This window comes from Gorilla gorilla, chromosome 13, assembly GCF_029281585.2.
Source record: "Gorilla gorilla gorilla isolate KB3781 chromosome 13, NHGRI_mGorGor1-v2.1_pri, whole genome shotgun sequence".
In the NCBI taxonomy this organism is placed as follows: Eukaryota; Metazoa; Chordata; class Mammalia; order Primates; family Hominidae; genus Gorilla; species Gorilla gorilla.
In genome coordinates, this window is record NC_073237.2 from 121490025 (window position 1) to 121510410 (window position 20386).

Genomic DNA, 20386 nt, shown 5'->3' on the forward strand with positions numbered 1-20386 from the left:
GGCGAGAGTGAGACTCCGTCTCAAAGAAACAAACAAACAAACAAACAAACAAAAGTCCTAACTGCCACTTTGCAGGATTTTAGGAAACCACGTGTGAGCACCTTCAACATGCACTCCTCGTCTAGAAAAGAATTTCCAGGACACTGTCAAACAGGCACACATGCCTTCCAGGCCAGGAGAATATATGGAGAGATAACTTAGGAGAAAGAAACCCCAAATGCAAAATAAGAATACAAACAGTGGTGCCTAGCCTTAAAGTAAAATGTTTCCAAAACAGCTGCCAAGTTTTTGAAAACCCAAGCACCTCTCCTTTTGCTTGGTTTGTCATGAAGATAGCCATTTCATGACAGACTGCATCAATGCAGAGAATTAAGCCAGTAATGCAGAAGTTCTCAGAGATTAGGAGCACTCTGAAAAACCTGAAATGAGACAAAAGTAAGGCAATAAAAGACTAGGCTTATATATTAGTCAGGGCTCTCCAGAGAAACAGAATCAACAGGAGAGAGACAGAGGTAGAGGTAGAGAGAGAGAGACAGGCCGGACGCGGTGGCTCACACCTGTAATCCCAGCACTTTGGGAGGCCAAGGCAGGAGGATCACGAGGTCAGGAGATCGAGACCATCCTGGCTAAGACGGTGAAACCCCGTCTCTACTAAAAATACAAAAAATTAGCCGGGCATGGTGGCGGGCGCCTGTAGTCCCAGCTACTCTGGAGGCTGAGGCAGGAGAATCAATTGAACCCGGGAGGCGGAGCTTGCAGTGAGCTGAGATTGCGCCACTGTACTCCTGGGCAACAGCGAGACTCTGTCTCAAAAAAAAAAAAAAAAAAAGAGAGAGAGAGAGAGACAGAGGTATATGTATTTAAAAAGATATTTATTAAAAGGAATTGGCTCATGCAATTATGGAGGCTGAAAAGTCCCAAGATTGTCAGTCAGTAAGCTAGAGACCCAAGAGAGCCTATGGTCTAGTTCCAGTCCAAGTCTAAAGGCCTGAGAACCAAGGGAATCAATGGCGCAAGTTCCAATACAACAGCTACCACGCTCAAGAGCCAAAGTTTTGGTTCAAGTCCAAAGGCAGGAAAACACTGATGTCCCAGCTCAAGGAGTCAGGCAGGAGAAGCTCCCTCTTGCTCAGTCTTTTTGTTCTAGCCAGGTCTTCAAATGATTGGATGAGGCTCACCCAGACTCGGAAGGGTATCTGTTTTACTCAATCACTTCAAGTATTAATTTCATCCAGAAACATCCTCACAGACACACCTAAGATAATGTTTGACCAAATGTCTGGGCACTCAGTGGCCCAGTCAAGTTGACACATAAAATGAACCATCATAACTGACTTGGCTCTATTTTGCCCACTCTTCCCAAAAAGCCAAGAAAAGGGGTTGAAAAAGAGTTTAAAGCCTGGTGAGAGAGAGCAGGCAGAAGAAAACTGACTCTTCACTGGATAATACCTTATGGCTCTTCCCTTAACAAGGCAAACAAGAGCAGAGGACTACCTCCCAATCTGTGTGGGAGGCTCACGCCTGTAATCCCAACACTTTGGGAGGCCAAGGTGGGCAGATCACCTGAGGTCAGGGGTTCCAGACCAGCCTGGTCAACATGGCAAAACACCATCTGTATAAAAAACACAAAAATTAACCAGGCATGGTGGCGCACACCTGTAGTCCCAGCTACTCAGGAGGCTGAGGCAGGAGAATCGCTTAAATCCGGGAGGTGGAAGTTGCAGTGAGCTGAGATCGCACCATTGCACTCCAGCCTGAGAGACAGAGCGAAACTCTGTCTTAACAAAAATAAAATTAAATTAAAAAATGAAGGCCAGGCGCGGTGTCTCACGCCTGTAATCCCAGCACTTTGAGTGGCTGAGGTGGGAGGATCATGAGCTCAGGATCCAGACTAGGCTGGCCAACATGGTGAAATCCTGTCTCTACTAAAGATACAAAAATTACCCAGGTGTAGTGGCACATGCCTGTAATCCTAGCTACTCAGGTGGCTGGCCAAGAGGTGGAGGTTGCAGTGAGCCAAGATCGTGCCACTGCACTCCAGTCTGGGCAACAGAGTGATACTCCATCTCCAAAAAAAAAAGAAAGAAAAATAAAACTGAACTGCCCTTTAATCAAAAGATATCTGCTTCTTAAGGCCAAGGTGGGTGAATCACCTAAGGTCAGGAGTTTGAGATCAGCCTGGCCAACATGACAAAACCCTGTGTCTACAAAAAATACAAAAAAATTAGCCACGCATGGTGGCAGGCACTATAATCCCAGCTACTCAAGGGGCTCAGGCAGGAGAATCACTTGAACCTGGGAGGCGGAGGTTGCAGTGAGCCAAGATCACGCCACTACACTCCAGCCTGGGCGACAGAGTAAGACTTTGTCTCAAAAAAAAAAAAAAAAAAAAAAGACAGCTGCTTCCAAAACACACACATTCTCTCTCTCATGCATGCGTGCGTACACGTACACACACACACACATACACATCCTCTCTCTTTGTCCATCAGAAACCTATGCAGGATAAGAGAAATCTTAGCTGGACATTAAGCCCCTTGGGTACAATGAAGCCAGTGCTGGAAGAAAGGAAACTCTCCAAGGAAAATCACAGATTCACATAACTCAGCCCTTGTGAAGCCAGGACAATGAGTCAAGCTGTTGGCTTGGACTATAGTCATCCTCAAGGCTCAACTAGAGTAGGAGGATCCCTGTTCAAGCTCACTTTTCTGAGCCACTCATGTGGCTGCCAGCAGGCCTCAGAAGATCTACATCCAAGCTAGCTGTTGTGGTTGCTGGCAGGTCTCACTTCCTCACCACATGGCCCTCCCCATAGGCTGCCTGGGTGTCTGTCTTTACAACATGGCAAGTGCCTTCCCTCTATGCAGTGCTGCCTCATACCATGGAGTTAGCCTCCCCCAAAGTGAGTTGGGGGTGTGTGTGTGTGTGTGTGTGAGAGAGAGAGAGAGAGAGAGAGAGAGAGAGAGAGAGAGAGAGAGAGAGAGAGAGGGAGAGAGAACACACATGCAAAGCAGAAGCCAGAGAGAGACAGAAAGAACACACATGCAAGGCAGAAGCCAGTCTTTTTAAAACCCAATCTGAGCTAGCCAGCTAGCCTCCCGCAAAGTGAGGTGGGTAGGTGGGTGGGTGGGTGGGTGGGAGGGTGGGTGGGTGTGTGTGTGTGAGAGAGAGAGAGAGAACACACATGCAAGGCAGAAACCAGTCTTTTAAAAACCCAATCTGGGAAGAGACATCTCATCACTTCTCCTGTGTTCTATTCACTAGCAGTGCATCACTAAGTCCAGCCCACACTCAAGGGAGGAGAATTCAGCTCCATCTTTTAAAGAAGGGAAAATCAAATCATTTTTGGAGAGATCATTAAGTCCCACTACAAGGACTAGAATTACTGATGAAAATATAAGTAGCCAGATAAGTTATTAAGACATCAATGGATGTTTTATTATCATGGTACTTCCCAATCCCCAAGATGATAGTCCTATTTGCTTCTTTGCCTCAAGGGAGGTTTGTGCATGTTTTCTGAAAATATGAACTCCTTGAGGAGATTATACTGAGGGAAGAAGGGTAGAACAATGAGTGCCTTTGGCGGGAGCTGGGGGTTAGGTAGAAACAAGAAGAAAAATGGGAGCAATTTATCTGAGAAGAAGGAATTCCTTCAGAATCCACAAAAAGGGAACCTGCAACCCCACGTCCTAGCAGTGCCCAAGTCCTCAGAGACAAATGGGCATGTGTTGTACCAAGGAAAGCTGAAGCCTGGACATCAGAATCCCCAGGCTTCAACGCCTCATGTCCTCTTAGACAATGTGCTCAGTCACATCCAGCACAGGCTGAAAATCAACCTTCCACCCTTCTCCTGGTACCTCAAAAGCCTATTAGAGTCTCACATAACTCTAAGGAGGAGTGGATCTCTATTATTAATCACTGAGATTGTATTTCTAACCAGTTTGGTAGAATTGAGGGGGAGAAGGTCCCAGGGCAGAATTTTTTTTTTTTTGAGAGACAGGTTCTCATTATGTTGCCCAGGCTAGTCTGAGCTCAAACTATCCTCTCACCTCAGAATCCCAAAGTGCTGGGGTTACAGGTACGAGCCACCACACCTGGCCCCCAGGGCAGAATTTGATTTCATTTAAAGGAATTAAAATATTGTTAATACTTTTTGCTTACCTGATTTCATGAGGTAAGATTCATATGTGCTATACAGTCAATTAATGTACTAACCTATGGATATCTTTTGCAAATAAGTAATACTGGTGGTTTCAAATAAAGTTCCAAACAAGCTGCTCCATTTAAGATTTTTCCGGCCGAACGAGGTGGCACACGCCTGTAATCCCAGCACTTTGGGAGGCAGAGGTGGGTGGATCAACTGAGGTCAGGAGTTTGAGACCAGCCTGGCCAACATGGCGAAACCCTGTCTCTATTAAAAATACAAAAATTAGCCAGATATGGTGGTGCGTTCCTGTAGTCCCAGCTACTCGGGAGGCTGAGACAGGGGAATTGCTTGAACCCAGGAGGTGGAGGTCTCAGTGAGCTGAGATCACACCACTGCACTCCAGCCTGGCCAACAGAGTGAGACTGCATCTCAAAAAAAAAAAAAAATTCTAGGCCAGGTGCAGTGAGTGGCTCACATCTACAATTCCAGAAATTTGGGAGGCTGGGGCAGCAGGATAGCTTGAGGCCAGAAATTTGCAACCAGCCTGGGTAACAAAGTGAGACACCCATCAATACAAACAATTTTTAAAAATAAAAAACCTGCCGGGCACAGTGGCACATGGCACCAGCTACTCAGGAGGTTGAGGTGGGAGGACTGCTTGAGCCCAGGCGTTCAAGGTGCTATAAGCTGTGACTGTGGCACTGCCCTCCAGCCTGGGCAACAGAACAAGACCCCCTTCTCTAAAATATATACGGGTAATTTGGCCGGGTGCGGTGGCCCACACTTGTAATCCCAGCACTTTGTGGAGCTGAGGCAGGTGGATCACCTTAGGTCAGGAGTTCGAGACCAGCCTGGCCAACATGGTGAAACCCCGTCTCTATTAAAAATACAAAACTGGCCGGGTGCTGTGGCTCACGCCTGTAATCCCAGCACTTTGGGAGTCCGAGGCAGGTGGATCACGAGGTCAGGAGATCGAGACCATCCTGGCTAACATGGTGAAACGCCATCTCTACTAAAAATACAAAAAATTAGCCAGGTGTGGTGGTGTGCGCCTGTGGTCCCAGCTGCTTGGGAGGCTGAGGCAGGAGAATAGCATGAACCCAGGAGGCAGAGCTTGCAGTGAGCCGAGATCGTGCCACTGCACTCCAGCCTGGGTGACAGAGCGAAACTCCGTCTCAAAAAAAAAAAATAAAAAATTGAATTCAGGCCGGGCACAGTGGCTCACGCCTGTAATCCCAGCACTTTGGGAGTCTGAGGCAGGTCTATCACCTGAGGTCAGGAGTACATGACCAGCCTGGCCAACATGGAGAAACCCCATCCTTACTAAAAATATAAAAATTTGCTGGGTGTGGTGGTGCACAACTTTAATCCCAGCTATTCGGGAGACTGAGGCAGGAGAATAGCTTCAATCCAGGAGGCGGAGACTTCAGTGCGCCGAGATCACGCCATTGCACTCCAGCCTGAGCAACAAGAGCAAAACTCCCTCTCATATATAAATAAATAAAATTCAAAAAATTGTTTCAGTCAGTAAGGGAAATGTCTTTTTCTGGAAGTATTCCAGCTAATAATGAAGAGGGAATGAGCCAGGCACAGTGGCACTCACGCCTGTAATCCTAGCACTTTGAGAGGCTGAGGCGAGCCGATCACTTGAGGTCAGGAGTTCCAGACCAGCCTGGTTAACATGGTGAAACCCCGTCTCTACTAAAAATACAAAAGTTAGCCAGGAGTGGTGGTACACGCCTGTAATCCTAACTACTCAGTTGGCTGAGGCAGGAGAATCGCTTGAACCCAGGGGGCAGAGGTTGCAGTGAGCCGAGATCACACAGACTCCAACTTAAAAAAAATAAATAAAAAGAAGGAATGAAAGAATTAGAATTTCCTTTTTTTTTTTTTTTTTTTTTTTTGAGACAGAGCCTCACTCTGTCACCCAGGCTGGAGTGCAGTGGCATGATCTTGGCTCACGGAAACCTCCACCTCCCGGGTTCAAGTGATTCTCCTGCATCAGCCTACCAAGTAGATGGGATTACAGGCACGTGCCACCACACCTGGCTGATTTTTGTATTTTCAATAGAGATGGGGTTTCACCATGTTGGCCAGGCTGGTCTTGAACTCCTGTCCTCAGGTGATCCACCAGCATCAGCCTCCCAAAGTGCTGGGATTACAAGTGTGAGCCACCGCGCATGGGAATTTCAACATTTGCAACCCTAATGAATTCATAAATCTAGATACCGATTACCATGGGTTCCTAATATAAAAAAGAGAAGCTTTAATGAAAGTTCACATCACTTCTATGCTGCACTTTTTCTTTTCTTTTTTCTTTTTTTTTTTTGAGATGGAGTCTTGCTCTGTTGCCCAGGGTGGAGTGCCATGATGCTATCTCGGCTCACTGCAACCTCCACCTCCTGGGTTCAAGCGATTCTCCTGCCTCAGCCGCCCGAGTAGCTGGGATTATAGGCGCCCGCCACCACGCCCAGCTAATTTTTGTATTTTTAGTAGAGACGGGGTTTCGCCATGTTGGCCAGGCTGGTTTCGAACTCCTGACCTCAGGTGATCTGCCCGCCTCGGCCTTCCAAAGTGCTGGGATTACAGGCATGAGACACCACGTCCAGCCAAAGCATTCTTAAAACAAAAAAGCAAATTAACTCTATCAATTTACAAGACACAAACGGAACAGAGAAGCATGCTAAGTGATACCATGAGGTCATAAAGTCAGCAAAATTCAGACTGTGGAAAAACTGGTCTGTGGTTGCCAATTGGTCGGGGGGACAGAAGGGAATTTTGGGGAGTGATGGAACTGTTCTATATCATGATTATAGTTGTGATTACACAACTAGGTTTGTCAAAATTCAAAGAACTAAAACAGGTGAATTTCACCCTATGTAAATTATATACCAACTTTTTTAAAAATTAAAGATTCAGACTGAAAACCTCTTTTTTTTTTCTTTGAGATGGAGTCTGGCTCTGTTGCCAGGCTGGAGTGCAGTGGTACAATCTCAGTTCACTGCAACCTCTACCTCCCAGGTTGGAGCGATTCCCCTGACTCAGCCTCCTGGGTAGCTAGGACTACAGCTGCACACCACCAATCCTGTCTAATTTTTTTTTTTTTTATATTTTAGTAGAGATCTGACCTCATGATCTGCCCGCCTCAGCCTCCCAAAATACTGGGATTACAGGTGTGACCCACTGTGCCCGGCCAAGACTGGAAAACTCTTAATAACGAACATGCTTTCTTCAAAAAATAAATAGTACAGGAAAATATGAGTGGAAAAGCTATAGACTAAAAAAGACTTCAAGAGCTACTCAACTAATTACAAGTTATGAACCTTATCTGGATCTTGGTTTGAACCGCCTTTTTTTTTTTTTTTTTAGAGACAGAGGTCTCACTATATGGTGCAGGCTGGGCATTAACTCACTCCTGGGCTCAAGTGATCCTCCTACCTCGGCCTCCCAAATACCTGGGACTGGGACTACAGGTGCAAGAACACCACATCCAGCTAACAAACAGATATTTTTTTAAAAAATTATTAGCACTGGGCGCAGTGGCTCACGCCTGTAATCCAAACACTTTGGGAGGCCGAGGCGGGTGGATCACCTAAGGTCAGGAGTTCAACACCAGCCTGGCCAACATGGTGAAACCCCATCTCTACAAAAATACAAAAAAAATTAGCCAGGCATGATGGGAGATACCCGTAATCCCAGCTACTTGGGAGGCTGAGGAGGGAGAATCGCTGGAACCTGGGAGGCGGAGGTTGCAGTGAGCCGAGATTGTGCCACTGCACTCCAGCCTGGGCAACAGAGCAAGACTCCGTCTCAAAAAAAAAAAAGAAAAGAAATAAAAATAAACAAAAATAAACATATATACATACATAAAATATAGGAGTAGAGCCTGAGGCTAGGCTTGTTAACCTCCCTCTGGCAACTCCTGGCACTCTACCCTCCAGGAAGCCCTTGAATGAGTCCCACAGGACCTATGAGCTCTTTTTGAATGCCCTTGAAAATCACTGCTTAACTCTTCTAGGTTTCATTCTTCAGTAAAATATTACCGTGAAAATGCTGCATACATTGACCATGCTATCTTGGCCCTGCAGAGTCTGCTTTCACAGAATTGAATTTTAGCTTTATGCCCTAGGATTTCACTCACACATGCTACAAGAAATGGATTTACCAAAACCACTGCATTTGCTGTAGGGATGTTGCTGAGGCAAACCTACCACGAGCTCTGTAACTCTAGAATAGTCCTGTGTTTCAGTGTAGATTAGAAAAATGTTCTAGTTTTCTAAGAAACTACCTTCAGAACCTGTTTCTCAGCAAAGAGTACAGAGATCTAAACTCCTGGAGATAAACACTACCTGTCTGACGGCTACCTGCAGAAATACCCTGCAGTGGACAGATTAACACTGCAGAGAAAGAGATAACACCCAAAAGACAGAAAGCAGTTTGGTCTATTTTCACACCATGTTACTGTACGTTCTATTTCTTTGCATTTCACTCAACATGCTTTCACTAGGTTATCCCATTCATTTTCTTTTCTTTTTTCCTTTTTTTTTTTTGAGACAGCGTCATGCTCTGTCACCCAGGTTAGGGTGCAGTGGCACGATCTTGGCTCACTGCAACCACCAGCTCCTGGGTTTAAGCAATTCTCCTGCCTCAGCCTCCTGAGTAGCTGGGATTACAGGCACGTACCACCACGCCCGGCTAGTTTTTGTATTTCTAGTAGAAAAAGGGTTTCATCACGTTAGCCAGGCTGGTCTCGAACTCCTGACCTCGTGATCCACCCACCTCGGCCGTCCAAAGTGCTGGGATTACAGGTGTGAGCCACTGCATCCAGCCATTCCATTCATTTGCATGACTTGGATCACCAAGTGTTTGCTGAATGCTTTAAAATCTATACCTGAAGCCCTTATCTTGCTTCTCTGCAAAACACCCCTATTTTTAACCACCTGGTTAAAGACAGTTCATTGAAGCACCTTACGCTCCATATAGCCAAAATAAACTCATGTTCTTACCGTCCCAAACTTGCTCTTGCTCCTGTGTCTGCTGCCTCAATTAAAAGCATTCCCAGGCTGGTGCGGTGGCTCATGCCTGTAATCCCAGCACTTTGGGAGGCCAAGGCAGGCAGATCACGAGGACAGGAGTTCAAGACCAGCCTGACCAACATGGTGAAACCCCATCTCTACTAAAAATACAAATTAGCCAGGCATGGTGGCACGCGCCTGTAATCCCAGCTACTCAGGAGGCTGAGGCAGGAGAATCACTTGAACTTGGGAGGCAGAGGTTGCAGTAAGCCAAGATCGCACCACTGCACTCCAGCCTGGGCAACAGAGTGAGACTCCATCTCACAAATAAATAAATAAATAAAAGCATTCCCATCCAACCTATTATTCAAGCTGCAAGCATCTCAAGATACTGTGGAGAAAAGTAAAAGGCAAGTCATACATGGGAGAAAATATAAGCAAAACACATACCTAATAATGAATTTGTGGCCAGGCACAGTGGCTGACGCCTGTAATCCTAGCACTTTGGGAGGCTGCTGTGGGCAGATCACTTGAGGCCAGGAGTTTGAGACCAGCCTAGGCAACATGGCGAAACCCCAGCTCTACTAAAAATACAAAAATTCACCGGGTGTGGTAGCAGGCGCCTTAATCGCAGCAACTACAGAGGCTGAGGCAGGAGAATCACTTGAACCTGGGAGGCGGAGGGTGCAGTGAAATGAGATCACACCACTGCACTCCAACCTGGGTGATAAAGTGAGACTTCGTCTCAAAAACAAAAAAAAAAGATTTTGCTTTTTTAAATTTTGTTTTTAGAATACATAAAGAACTCTTGCAACTATGTAAGAAGACAAACAACTGACAAAAAGTGAGCAAAAGATTTGGATACTTCACTAAGTTATATGAATGGCAAATTAGCACATGAAAAGATACTCAACATTATCAGTCATCAGGGAAAGGCAAATGAAAACCACAATGACACGTACCACTATACACCCACAGAATGGCAAACAATGGTGGTGGTTTTAAGGGTATACATGTATTTCAAAACTTATCAAATTGTACACTTCAAATATGTACAGCTCACTGTATGCCAATTGTACCTCTACAGACCTGTTCAAAAAAAAAAAAAAGAATCACAAGACCAAGTATTGGTGAGGACATTTGGAAGGGCTAGGATTCAAACACTAATGCAAGATTTCTCAGCCTGAGAACTAATGACATTTTGAGCTGGGGAACTCTTAGATTAGGATGCTGTCCCATGCATTTTAGGATGTGTAGCAGCATATCTGGCCTCTACCCACTAGGTGCTCCAAGTTGTAACAACCCAAAATGTCTCCAGACATTGTCAAATGTCCCTTAGGAGGCAAAATCCCCCTTAGTTGAGAACCACCCCTTAGTCTGACACCACAGCCCAAGCTCTTAAAAACATCTTTCTTTCCACTTCTGGCACTATCTTGGTTTAGGTCCTGAATTTAGTTCACCCAAGACCTCATTATTAGTCAGTCTACATCTAGGCTGTCATCTCTTGTCATTTCAATAGTCACACTACCACCAAATTAACCTTCTAAACCTTCAGGGCTTAGATAAATGACTGCAGAAACTGCCCTCACTACCAGTATGCAGAATTCCTATAAACCCTTTGTATATATTGTGTAAACCTTTGTATATATACAAAGTCATTACACTGTCTCATATTTCAGTGTCTGTCTTCCCATTAATACATGAGATTTTCCCCAACAACGGCCACCTCACTCATATCTATATCACTAGAACCCAGAACTAGAAAGCATTCAAATGTTTCTTAAGCAAATTACATACAACAACAAAATGCCCGGATCTCTTTGCTTTAAATATGTAACAACAACAACAACAAAAGCCCCCAAATCATACAGTAAAGCTTTCATCAATGTGAATCCTATCCAAACAAATGGATCTTGTTCCTAATAGGACCAGAAAGGATTCTCCAACTCATAACCCAAACATCATTAACAGACATATTGGACTCTACAGAATTTTCCAAAAGCACACAGAGACCAAGTTTCCTAATCTTTTTTGTATGTGTGTGAGAAGGAGTTTCGCTCTTGTTGCCCAGGCTAGAGTGCAATGGCACGATCTCGGCTCTCTGCAACCTCCGCCTCCCAGGTTCAAGCGATTCTCCTGCCTCAGCCTCCTGAGTAGCTGGGATTACAGGCATGCACCACCACGCCAGGCTAATTTTGTATTTTTAGTAGAGATGGGGTTTCTCCATGTTGGTCAGGCTGGTCTTGAACTTCCGCCTTAGGTGATCCACCCGCCTCAGCCTCCCAAAATGCTGAGATTACAGGCATGAGCCACCACGCCCGGCCAGTTTCCTAATCTTAAAACTCCTTTCAGTCCAGTGCAGTTTTTCAGGGGCATTAAATAGTATGACATTATTTTGGACAACCAAACCCATCCCACACTAACGCCTCTTGCCACAAATTCATTTATTGGTTCACTAGTTTTACTGAGCTCCCCCTTAGTACCTTATAAGGGTGCAAAGATGAACTATGATAAGGAAATAAAAGTTTTAAGGGGAAAAAGATACAAAGAAATAATAGTGCATGAGGTTCTTATCTCAAACTGTCTTTGTTTTTCTTAAACTGTCTTATAGTTTGGTCTGCACTAGAAATGTTCTCAAAAGATAACTCAGCCACTAACTAACACCTATCAAAAAGAATTATTTAACATCAATATCCTAAAATAAAAATCATAATTTTAGGCCAGGCACGATGGCTCACGCCTGTAATCCCAGCACTTTGGGAGGCCAAGGCAGGCAGATCAATTGAGGCCAGGAGTTCGAGATCAGCCTAGCCACCATGGGGAAACCCCGCCTCTACTAAAAACAGAAAAAATTAGCTGGGCATGGTGGTGCGCCCCTGTAATCTCAGGTATTCAGGGGGCAGAGGCACAAGAACCACTTGAACCCAGGAGGCAGAGGATGCTGTGAACCGAGATAGCATGACTGCACTCCGGTCTGGGAAACAGAGTGAGACTCCATCTCAAAACTAAATAAAAATCCTAATTCTGGGCTGGGCATGGTGGCTTATGCCTGTAATCCCAGCACTTTGGGAGGCCGAGGCGGGCGGATCACCTGAGGTCAGGAATTCAAGACCAGCCTAACCAACGTAGAGAAACCCCATCTCTACTAAAAATACAAAATTAGCTGGGCGTGGTGGCGCATGTCTGTAATCCCAGCTACTCAGGAGGCTGAGGCAGGAGGATCACTAGAACCCGGGAGGCAGAGGCTGCAGTGAGCCGAGATCACACCATTGCACTCCAGCCTGGTCAACAAGCAAAACTCCATCTCAAACAAAAAAAGCAAACAAACAAAAAATCATAATTCTGTCAACTGTTTTCTAAAATGTACTACATATGTAATATAACTGTCAACAACTCTACGTAGCAGACCCATTCAATCAGTTACTCAAGGCTACATTCAACAATTAACTTACCTTTTTTTTTTTTTTGAGACAGGTTTTCACTGTTGCCCAGGCTGGAGTGCAGTGGTGCAATCATGGCTCACTGCAGCCTCCACCTCCCAGTCTCAGCTGATCCTCCCACCTCAGCCTCCCAAGTAGCTGGGACTACAGGTGTGTACCACCACACCTGGCTAATTTTCGTATTTTGGGTAGAGATGAGGTTTCACCATGTTGCCTAGACTGGTCTTGAACTCCTGGGCTCACACCACTCATCTGCCTCAATTAATTCATCTTGAAGTGTTTACCAGGAATTTATATCATTTGATATTCAGAATTTCTATAGCCACAGTATAAAACTGATACTAATACCTTTCTTTTTTTTTTTTTTTTTTTTGAGATGGAGTCTCGCTTTGTCGCCCAGGCTGGAGTGCAATGGCGTGGTCTCAGCTCACTGCAACCTCTGCCTCCCAGGTTGAAGCGATTCTCCTGCCCCAGCCTCCTGAGTAGCTAGGATTACAGGTGCCTGCCACCACGCCCGGCTAATTTTTGTACTTTTAGTAGAGACGGGGTTTCGCTATGTTGGCCAGACTGGTCTCAAACTCCTGACCTCGTGATCTGCCAGCCTCGGCCTCCCAAAGTGCTGGGATTACAGGTGTGAGCCAGCATGCCCGGCAACTAATACCACTTTTTTTTTTTTTTTTTGAAACGAAGTCTTGCTCTGTCACCCAGGCTAGAGTGCAGCGATCTCGGCTCACTGCAACCTTCTCCCAGGTTCAAGTGATTCTCCTGCCTCAGCCTCACAAGTAACTGGGATTACAGGCACGCGCCATCATGCCTGACTAATTTTTGTATTTTTTAGAGATGGAGTTTCACCATCTTGGTCAGGCTGGTCTTGAACTCCTGACCTTGTGATCCACCCGCCTCGGCCTCCCAAAGTGCTGGGATGACAGGTGTGAGCCACCGCGCCTGGCCGAACACATATTTTTTTAAATATCTGGCTACAACCATTACATCCTTCTTCTATAATTCATCTTTGGAGTCTTAACTGTACATTTTGTTTTCTAGTTTTAGAGCAACCCCTGCACTGTTTTCTGAGGAAAATCTTGGTCCTGCCCATAGGACCTTTAAATACGTGTGCTGGTTGTCCATTCAGGTCAAAATGCTGACGTGATCAGGATCTAACCTAAATCAGGCATGCTGAATATGTAGCCTCATGATTCTGGACTGAGAAAATAAACTCATTGCAACCTGATGCTTACTTAAATTCCTGGAGAATTACTAAAGGATTTGTTCACTCAAAAATTCAATAAACTGTTCTCTACGTGCCAGACGCTATTCTAGCTGCTGGGGATAAACAGTGAACAAAACACGTATAGTCCCCACAGTGTACGCATCCCTCTTTACCTCTGAATCAAGCCAAACCATCAGAGAGCCATATACCAAAACCACATTGCTTTGGCCCTGTGGAGACTGTTCACTGGCAATAACTCACTTGGATTGAGAAGTATAAGAAGCAATCTTTATTTATTTATTTAAGACGGAGTCTCACTCTGTTGCCCAGGCTGGAGTGCAGTGGTGCAATCTCAGCTCACCGCAACCTCCACCTCCCAGGTTCAAGAGATTCTCTGGCCTCAGCCTCCTGAGTACCTGCGATTACAGGCACGCTCCACTATGCCCGGATAATTTTTTGTATTTTTAGTAGAGACGGGGTTTCGTCATGTTGGCCAGGCTGGTCTCAAACTCCTGACCTCAGGTGATCCACCCGCCTCAGCCTCCCAAAGTGCTGGGATTACAGATGTGAGCCACCACGCCTGGCCAAGAAGCAATCTTTAAAAACTCACGTTTGATTTTAGAGATACCATGAATCTGAAAACTGAACTTTATTTTCTTCTTCATTTTACTCCAGAAAACTCAGAGCCAAACACCAAAGCAACCATTAGCAATGATGCAGGACTTTCTGGTCTATGCACTAATTCTGCCACTGGCTTTATCTGCTTCTTTCATTTCTTCTTGGCCTTTATTTTTAATCTTCTCATTTTCAAAAGAAGTGGGAAATAAAAGATATTTGATGGGTGTTTTTTAACCTAAAATTCATTGTGTACCTTCTATGTGCCAGGCACTATCCTAGGCACCTTACAACCTTAGGGAAGTCGAACTATTATTTCTTTTTTTTTTTTTTTTTGAGACAGAGTTTCGCTCTTGTTGCCCAGGATGGAGTGCAATGGTGCAATCTCGGCTCACCGCAACCTCCACTTCCTGGGTCCAAGCGATTCTCCTGCCTCAGCCTCTCGAGTAGCTGGGATTACAGACATGCGCTACCATGCCCAGCCAATTTTTTATTTTTTTTGAGGTGGAGTCTCGCTGTCGCCCAGGCTGGAGTGCAGTGGTATGAGCTCAGCTCACTGCAAGCTTTGCCTCCCGGGTTCACGTCATTCTCCTGCCTCAGCCTCCTGAGTAGCTGGGACTACAGGCACCCGCCACCACGTCCATCTAATTTTTTTTGTTTTTAGTAGAGACGTGGTTTCACTGTGTTAGCCAGGATGGTCTCAATCTCCTGACCTTGTGATCCGCCCGCCTTGGCCTCCCAAAGTGCTGGGATTACAGGAGTGAGCCATAGTGCCCGGCCCAATTTTGTATTTTTAATAGAAATGGGGTTTCTCCATGTTGGTCAGGTTGGTCTCAAACTCCCGACCTCAGGTGATCTGCCCACCTCGACCTCCCAAAGTGCTGGGATTACAGGCGTGAGCCACCACGCCAGCAGAACTATTATTTCTACTATATAGATGAGGAAACTGAGGCAGAGACAGGCTTATTAACTTGCACATGATCTCGCAAACTACATTTGACAGAGCTGAATTCAAATTCAGCCCAGACCATTTCATGTAAGTGTACGTACAGGCCATGATGGGACCCAATAAGGTGGAGCAGAGGGAGGGTGGGGGGAAGCCCTCACTGAGCAAAGTCTTAAAGGAGGGGGCTTGTCAAGGAGCAAGGAGAAAGTACTCCAGAAAGAAAAAGAAATCACATACAAAAACCCAAAGCAGACCAGGTACTGTGGCTGATGCCTACAATTCGAACACTTTGAGAGTCTAAGGAAGGCGGATCGCTTAAGCCCAAGAGTTCACGACCAGCCTGAGCAACATGGTAAAACCCCACATCTACAAAAAATGCAAAAATTAGCTGGGCATAGTGATGCACATCTGTAGTCCCAGCTACTTGGGAGGCTGAGGTGGGAAAATCACCTGGGCCCGAGAAGTCAAGGCTCCAGTGAGCCATTGTCACACCATTGCACTCCACCCTGAAGTGAGACCGTCTTTAAAAAACAACAACAACAACAACAACAACAACAACAACAACAAAAACCCTAAAAACAAAAAACCAAAGCAAAGAGGGAACATAAGTCCTGGGAATGGCAAATGGAGCACAGAGTTACATTCAGCAATTAATTCATCTTGAAGGTTCACCAGAAAGTTAAATCATTTAAAAGTAGACATTTAATAGTTCCATCATTGAAAATCGATATGGCCAAAGTATTAACCGTGGCTGGGGAAGTATGAAGAAGTAAAATAAAGGCAATTTTTTATATGATTAGGCTAAAAGTCTGAATGATGTTCAATAAGCAATGAGGAAGCACACAGGGATCCTAAGCATGAGAATTACAAGATCGATTTGCACAGTACAGGGAGGGAATTACAGATTCAAGGTAGGGAAACCAGTCAGAAGGCTACTGAAGAGTCTGGCAGTGGGGTAATGAGAGTTAAATGAGAGCTATCCAAAAGAAATACAATGCAAAGAAATACAATGCAAGTTAAATGTATGCAGCTTTTAATTTTCTAGTAGCCATATTAGAAAAAATAAAAAGAAAGGCTGGGTATGGTGGCTCACGCCTGTAATCCTAGCACTTTGGGAGGCCAAGGCTGGCACATCACTTGAGCATAGGAGACCAGCCTGAGCAACACAGTGAGACCCTGTCTCTTACAAAAAATAAAAAATTAGCCTGGCATGGTGGTGCACATCTGTAGTCCCAGGTACTTGGGAGGCTGAGGTGGAAGGATTACCAGGTCAAGGCTGCAGTGAGCTGTGATTGCACCACTTCACTTCAGCCTTGACAACAGAGCCAAGCCCTGTCTCAGAAGAAAAATAAAAAGGAAAAAGAAGTAAGCGAAGGCCAGGCCCGGTGGCTCACACCTGTAATCCCAGCACTTTGGGAGGCCTAGTCAGACAGAGCACTTGAGGCCAGGAGTTCAAGACCAGCCTGGCCAACATGTTGAAACCCCGTCTCTACTAAAAATACAAAAATTAGCCGGGCATGGTGGCAGGCGCCTGTAATCCCAGCTAATCAGAAGGCTGAGGAAAGAGAATTGCTTGAACCCAGGAGGCGGAGATTGCAGTGAGTCAAGATCACATCACTGCACTCCAGTATGGGCAACAAAGTAAGACTTTGTCTCAGGAAAAAGTAAGTGAAAATAATTTTAATAACAATTTTATTTACAGCCAGGCATGGCAGCTCACACTTGTAATCACAGCACTTTAGTAGGCCAAGGTGGTTGGATCATTTGAGCCCAGGAGTTTGAGACCAGCCTGGGCAACATGGCCAAACCTTGTCTCTACAAAAAAAAAAAAAAAAAGAGCTGGGTGAGGTGTCAGGTGCCTGTAGTCCCAGCTACTCCAGAGGCTGAGTTGGCTGGGTGGCTTGAGCCCAGGAGGTGGAGGTTGCAGTATGCTGAGATTGCACCACTGCACTCCAGCCTGGGTGACAGAGCCAGACCCTGTCTCAAAAAAAAAAAAAGTATTTAATCCAATATACCTAAAATATTATCTCACTATGTCATCAATATAAAAAGTTACTGAGAAATTTTATTTATTCAACTTTTGTACTAACTTGAAATCTAGCATGTATTTTATACTTACCTCATTTCAGACCCTAAATTCTCATCGGAAATATTTGATATATATTTAGATTTCATAAAATGATGGATGAAAAATACAGACTCACATACCCAAGTTGTTCAAAACATACTTGAACGTTTTCCAATAGGTGATCAAGTAGCAGTTTCTCAAGTTAATTTAATTACAATTAAATAAAATTAAAAATTTAGTTCCTCAGTCATGCTAGATGCATTTTGAGTGCTCACCCTGCATATGGTTACTGGATTGGACAGTACAGGCCTAAAGTGTGACAAGGAAACTCTGCTGGCACTTCCACCATCAGCATTTCGTGTCTATTTACTATTGAGGTTTTCTGTGTATTAACATCAATAACTTGCCAGATATTAACTATGAAAGTAGTCCTACTGGTCACATAACTACAGTAGCTTACTTTCTCTAGGTCAATGCCAACATCTGTGAAAAAGGAATCATCTAATGACTACACAGAATTGCTATGTAGTACCTCTCACACGGAATGCAGTCAAAAATGTTTATGTGATAAATATATCTTCATCTTCATTACTCAAGGACTAATTCACTTTGTTTGTGGACTACTTAAACTCTTTGCTTCTATTTTCCTAAGGTTCAACCATTCGAGTTAACTACACAGTGTCCAACGACAAAAGATAAAGCAGTAAGAAAACCTACTTTCAATTGTATATTTATTAGCAGCATTATGGTATAACAGTTAAGAGCTTAAGCTCTGGAGTCAGACTGTCTGGATTCAAATCCTGGTTTTATCTTTTACTAGATGCATGATTTTGGGTAAATATTTGGCCTCTCTGTGTCGCAGTTCCCTCTTCTGTAAAATAGTGACACTACATATTCTCTTAGGGTTCTTTGAGGATTACAGGAGAAGATATACATAGAGCATTCGTACACAGTACTTGGCACATAGTAGATGCTCAATAAAATTAGTTTATTTTTTGAGGCAGGGTCTTGCTGTGTTCCCCACACTGGCGTGCAGTGGCATGATCACGGCTCACTGCATCACTGCAGCCTTGACTTCCTGGGCTCAAGCAATCCTCCCACCTCAGCCTCTTGAGATGCTGGGACTACAGGTCCACAACACCCGCTCAGCTAGTTGCTTTTTGTTTTTTTAATTTTTTGTTTTTGTGGGTACATAGTAGGTGTATACATTTATGGGACCGGCTAGTTTTTTAATTTTTTGTAGAGATGGAGTCTTGCCCTGTTGCCCAGACTGGTCTTGAACTCCCAGGCTCAAATGATCCTCCTGCCTCAGCCTCCCAAAGTGCTGGGATTGAAGGCATGAGCCAGCCCAGCCAAGATGAGCTTTTTAAACAGAGATGCTGGAGAAAATGAAATTATGGCTAAGGTTAAAAAAAAAAAAAAAGCTGAGATCCTTACACAACATCAAAAAGTAAAAAAGTAGGATTTCTCAAGATTTCCCACATTATCTTAGATACCAAAAAAAAAAAAAAATCGACTGTAGAGGTAGTAATTTGAAGTCCTCAAAAGAAAAATCAGCATGTGGTTATATTCTTTTAAAAGGGGGATAAATAAGAAACTTCATCTACTGACAGTATACAATTATGCAGTACGGCACAGGTGCAGCCAAGCAAAAAGAAAAACATGAAGCAAAATAGGAAGGCACTGCCTTACCTGCTTCTCCGTTTTCGAGGCGGTTTCTCCACTGTGCCAGTCAGTCTGCAGACCAAACAAATAAGACGGTAACTAAAAGTAACATACAAGAAAACATCTCCCGGCGCTACCGTGCCAGTCAAGAACTAAATAGACCACCCTCTGGGACCACAGGCTCGCCAAGCCCAGATCTGACCTTACAAACGCCTCATGCCCTGTTTCCCCTATTTACCAAGACCTAGCACTCCTGGGACTCACCGTTCCCCCAATTCCCCCTGAGTTCAAACCTTCCTGGTCCCTCACCCCATCCTCGACCCCTGCTCGTCACAGCCCAGCTCCCCAAAATCACCCACCTCCACCTACTCATTGTCTGCCTCGTCACCCCCGCAAGCCCCACTAGCCTCCCCTTTCCTGTGCCCACCCGCTCCCGACCGTGCACTGCCCCCTCCACGCCCCGCCTCTCCGGGCCCGGCGACCCCCGCATTCCACGGCCCCTCCGGGGGCGCGCCCGCCTTGCCCCTCCCGGCCCCGCGCCGCCAGCCTCACCCCTCGGCCCCCTTCCCTCACACGCCCCTCTCACCTGGCCTCGAGGATGCGATCGCGCCCAGCCCGCGCCGCCGCCTGCAGGCGCCCCCAAGGTCCCCCCAGCCTGCACCCCCCGCCCCTCCGGTCTCTGCGCCCCGAATGCTCCACGGCCCCGAGCCGCTGCCCCTGGGCCCGCACTCTGGCCCCCACCCCATCCCCAACCCCGGCCTCCACCCAGCCCCCGCACCTGGGGGCCAGGCGACTCCGCGGCTGCTGGGGCTGCCGGGCTCCTCTGACCATCCGGCTCCTGCTCCGCCGCGGGAGCTGCTCCGGCGGCCGCAGGGCTCGCTCGGGAAGCTGAGGCGGCGGAGGCTGGAGTAGGCGGAGAGGCGGGAGGAGGGCCTCGCGCCTCTGCCAGGCTTGCCGCGGGGCCCGCCTCCTCCGCGCCTCTCCTCGGCTCCCATTGGCTAGGGCAGTAGTGTGGACGGAAACCTGTCAGTCGATTGGACGCTCGGCCCGTCACATCCCGCGCTGCCCACCCAGAGGTTTGGTTGAGACTGCAGGTGGCGGCGGAGGTGCCTTAGAGATTGCTAGCAGGGCCGGAGGAGACCCTAGCGCCACCATGCGCCGAAAAGTAGGAACTGCACCCCGGCTCCAGACACCTGCCCCAGGTTCTCCTGGCTCTGCGTCCTGCATACCACACACCTGCTGGCGCCCCTCCACCTCTGCACCACGCCAGGACCGAAAAC

At 46.1% G+C, this 20386-nt stretch overlaps 1 protein-coding gene across 4 annotated transcripts in view; it reads right to left on the reverse strand.

The window, feature by feature from the left end:
• SCAI (suppressor of cancer cell invasion) overlaps positions 1-20065 on the reverse strand; it is a 201054-nt gene extending 180989 nt beyond the window's left edge. For 2 of the 4 annotated variants that reach the window (XR_008668725.2, XM_031014487.3), the window contains exons 1-2: positions 19885-20044; positions 19134-19178 (exon numbers count right to left, since the gene is read on the reverse strand). Coding sequence is in view for 2 of the 4 variants with exons in the window: in XM_031014487.3 (XP_030870347.1) it covers positions 19134-19178; positions 19885-19937 (98 nt within the window). In the remaining 2 variants the exon portion in view is untranslated. Of the gene's footprint in view, positions 1-19133; positions 19182-19884 lie in introns of those variants that run through there. The other 2 variants (XM_031014486.3, XM_055351898.2) reach the window with 2 other exon arrangements.
• Between the last annotated feature and the right edge of the window lie 321 nt (positions 20066-20386).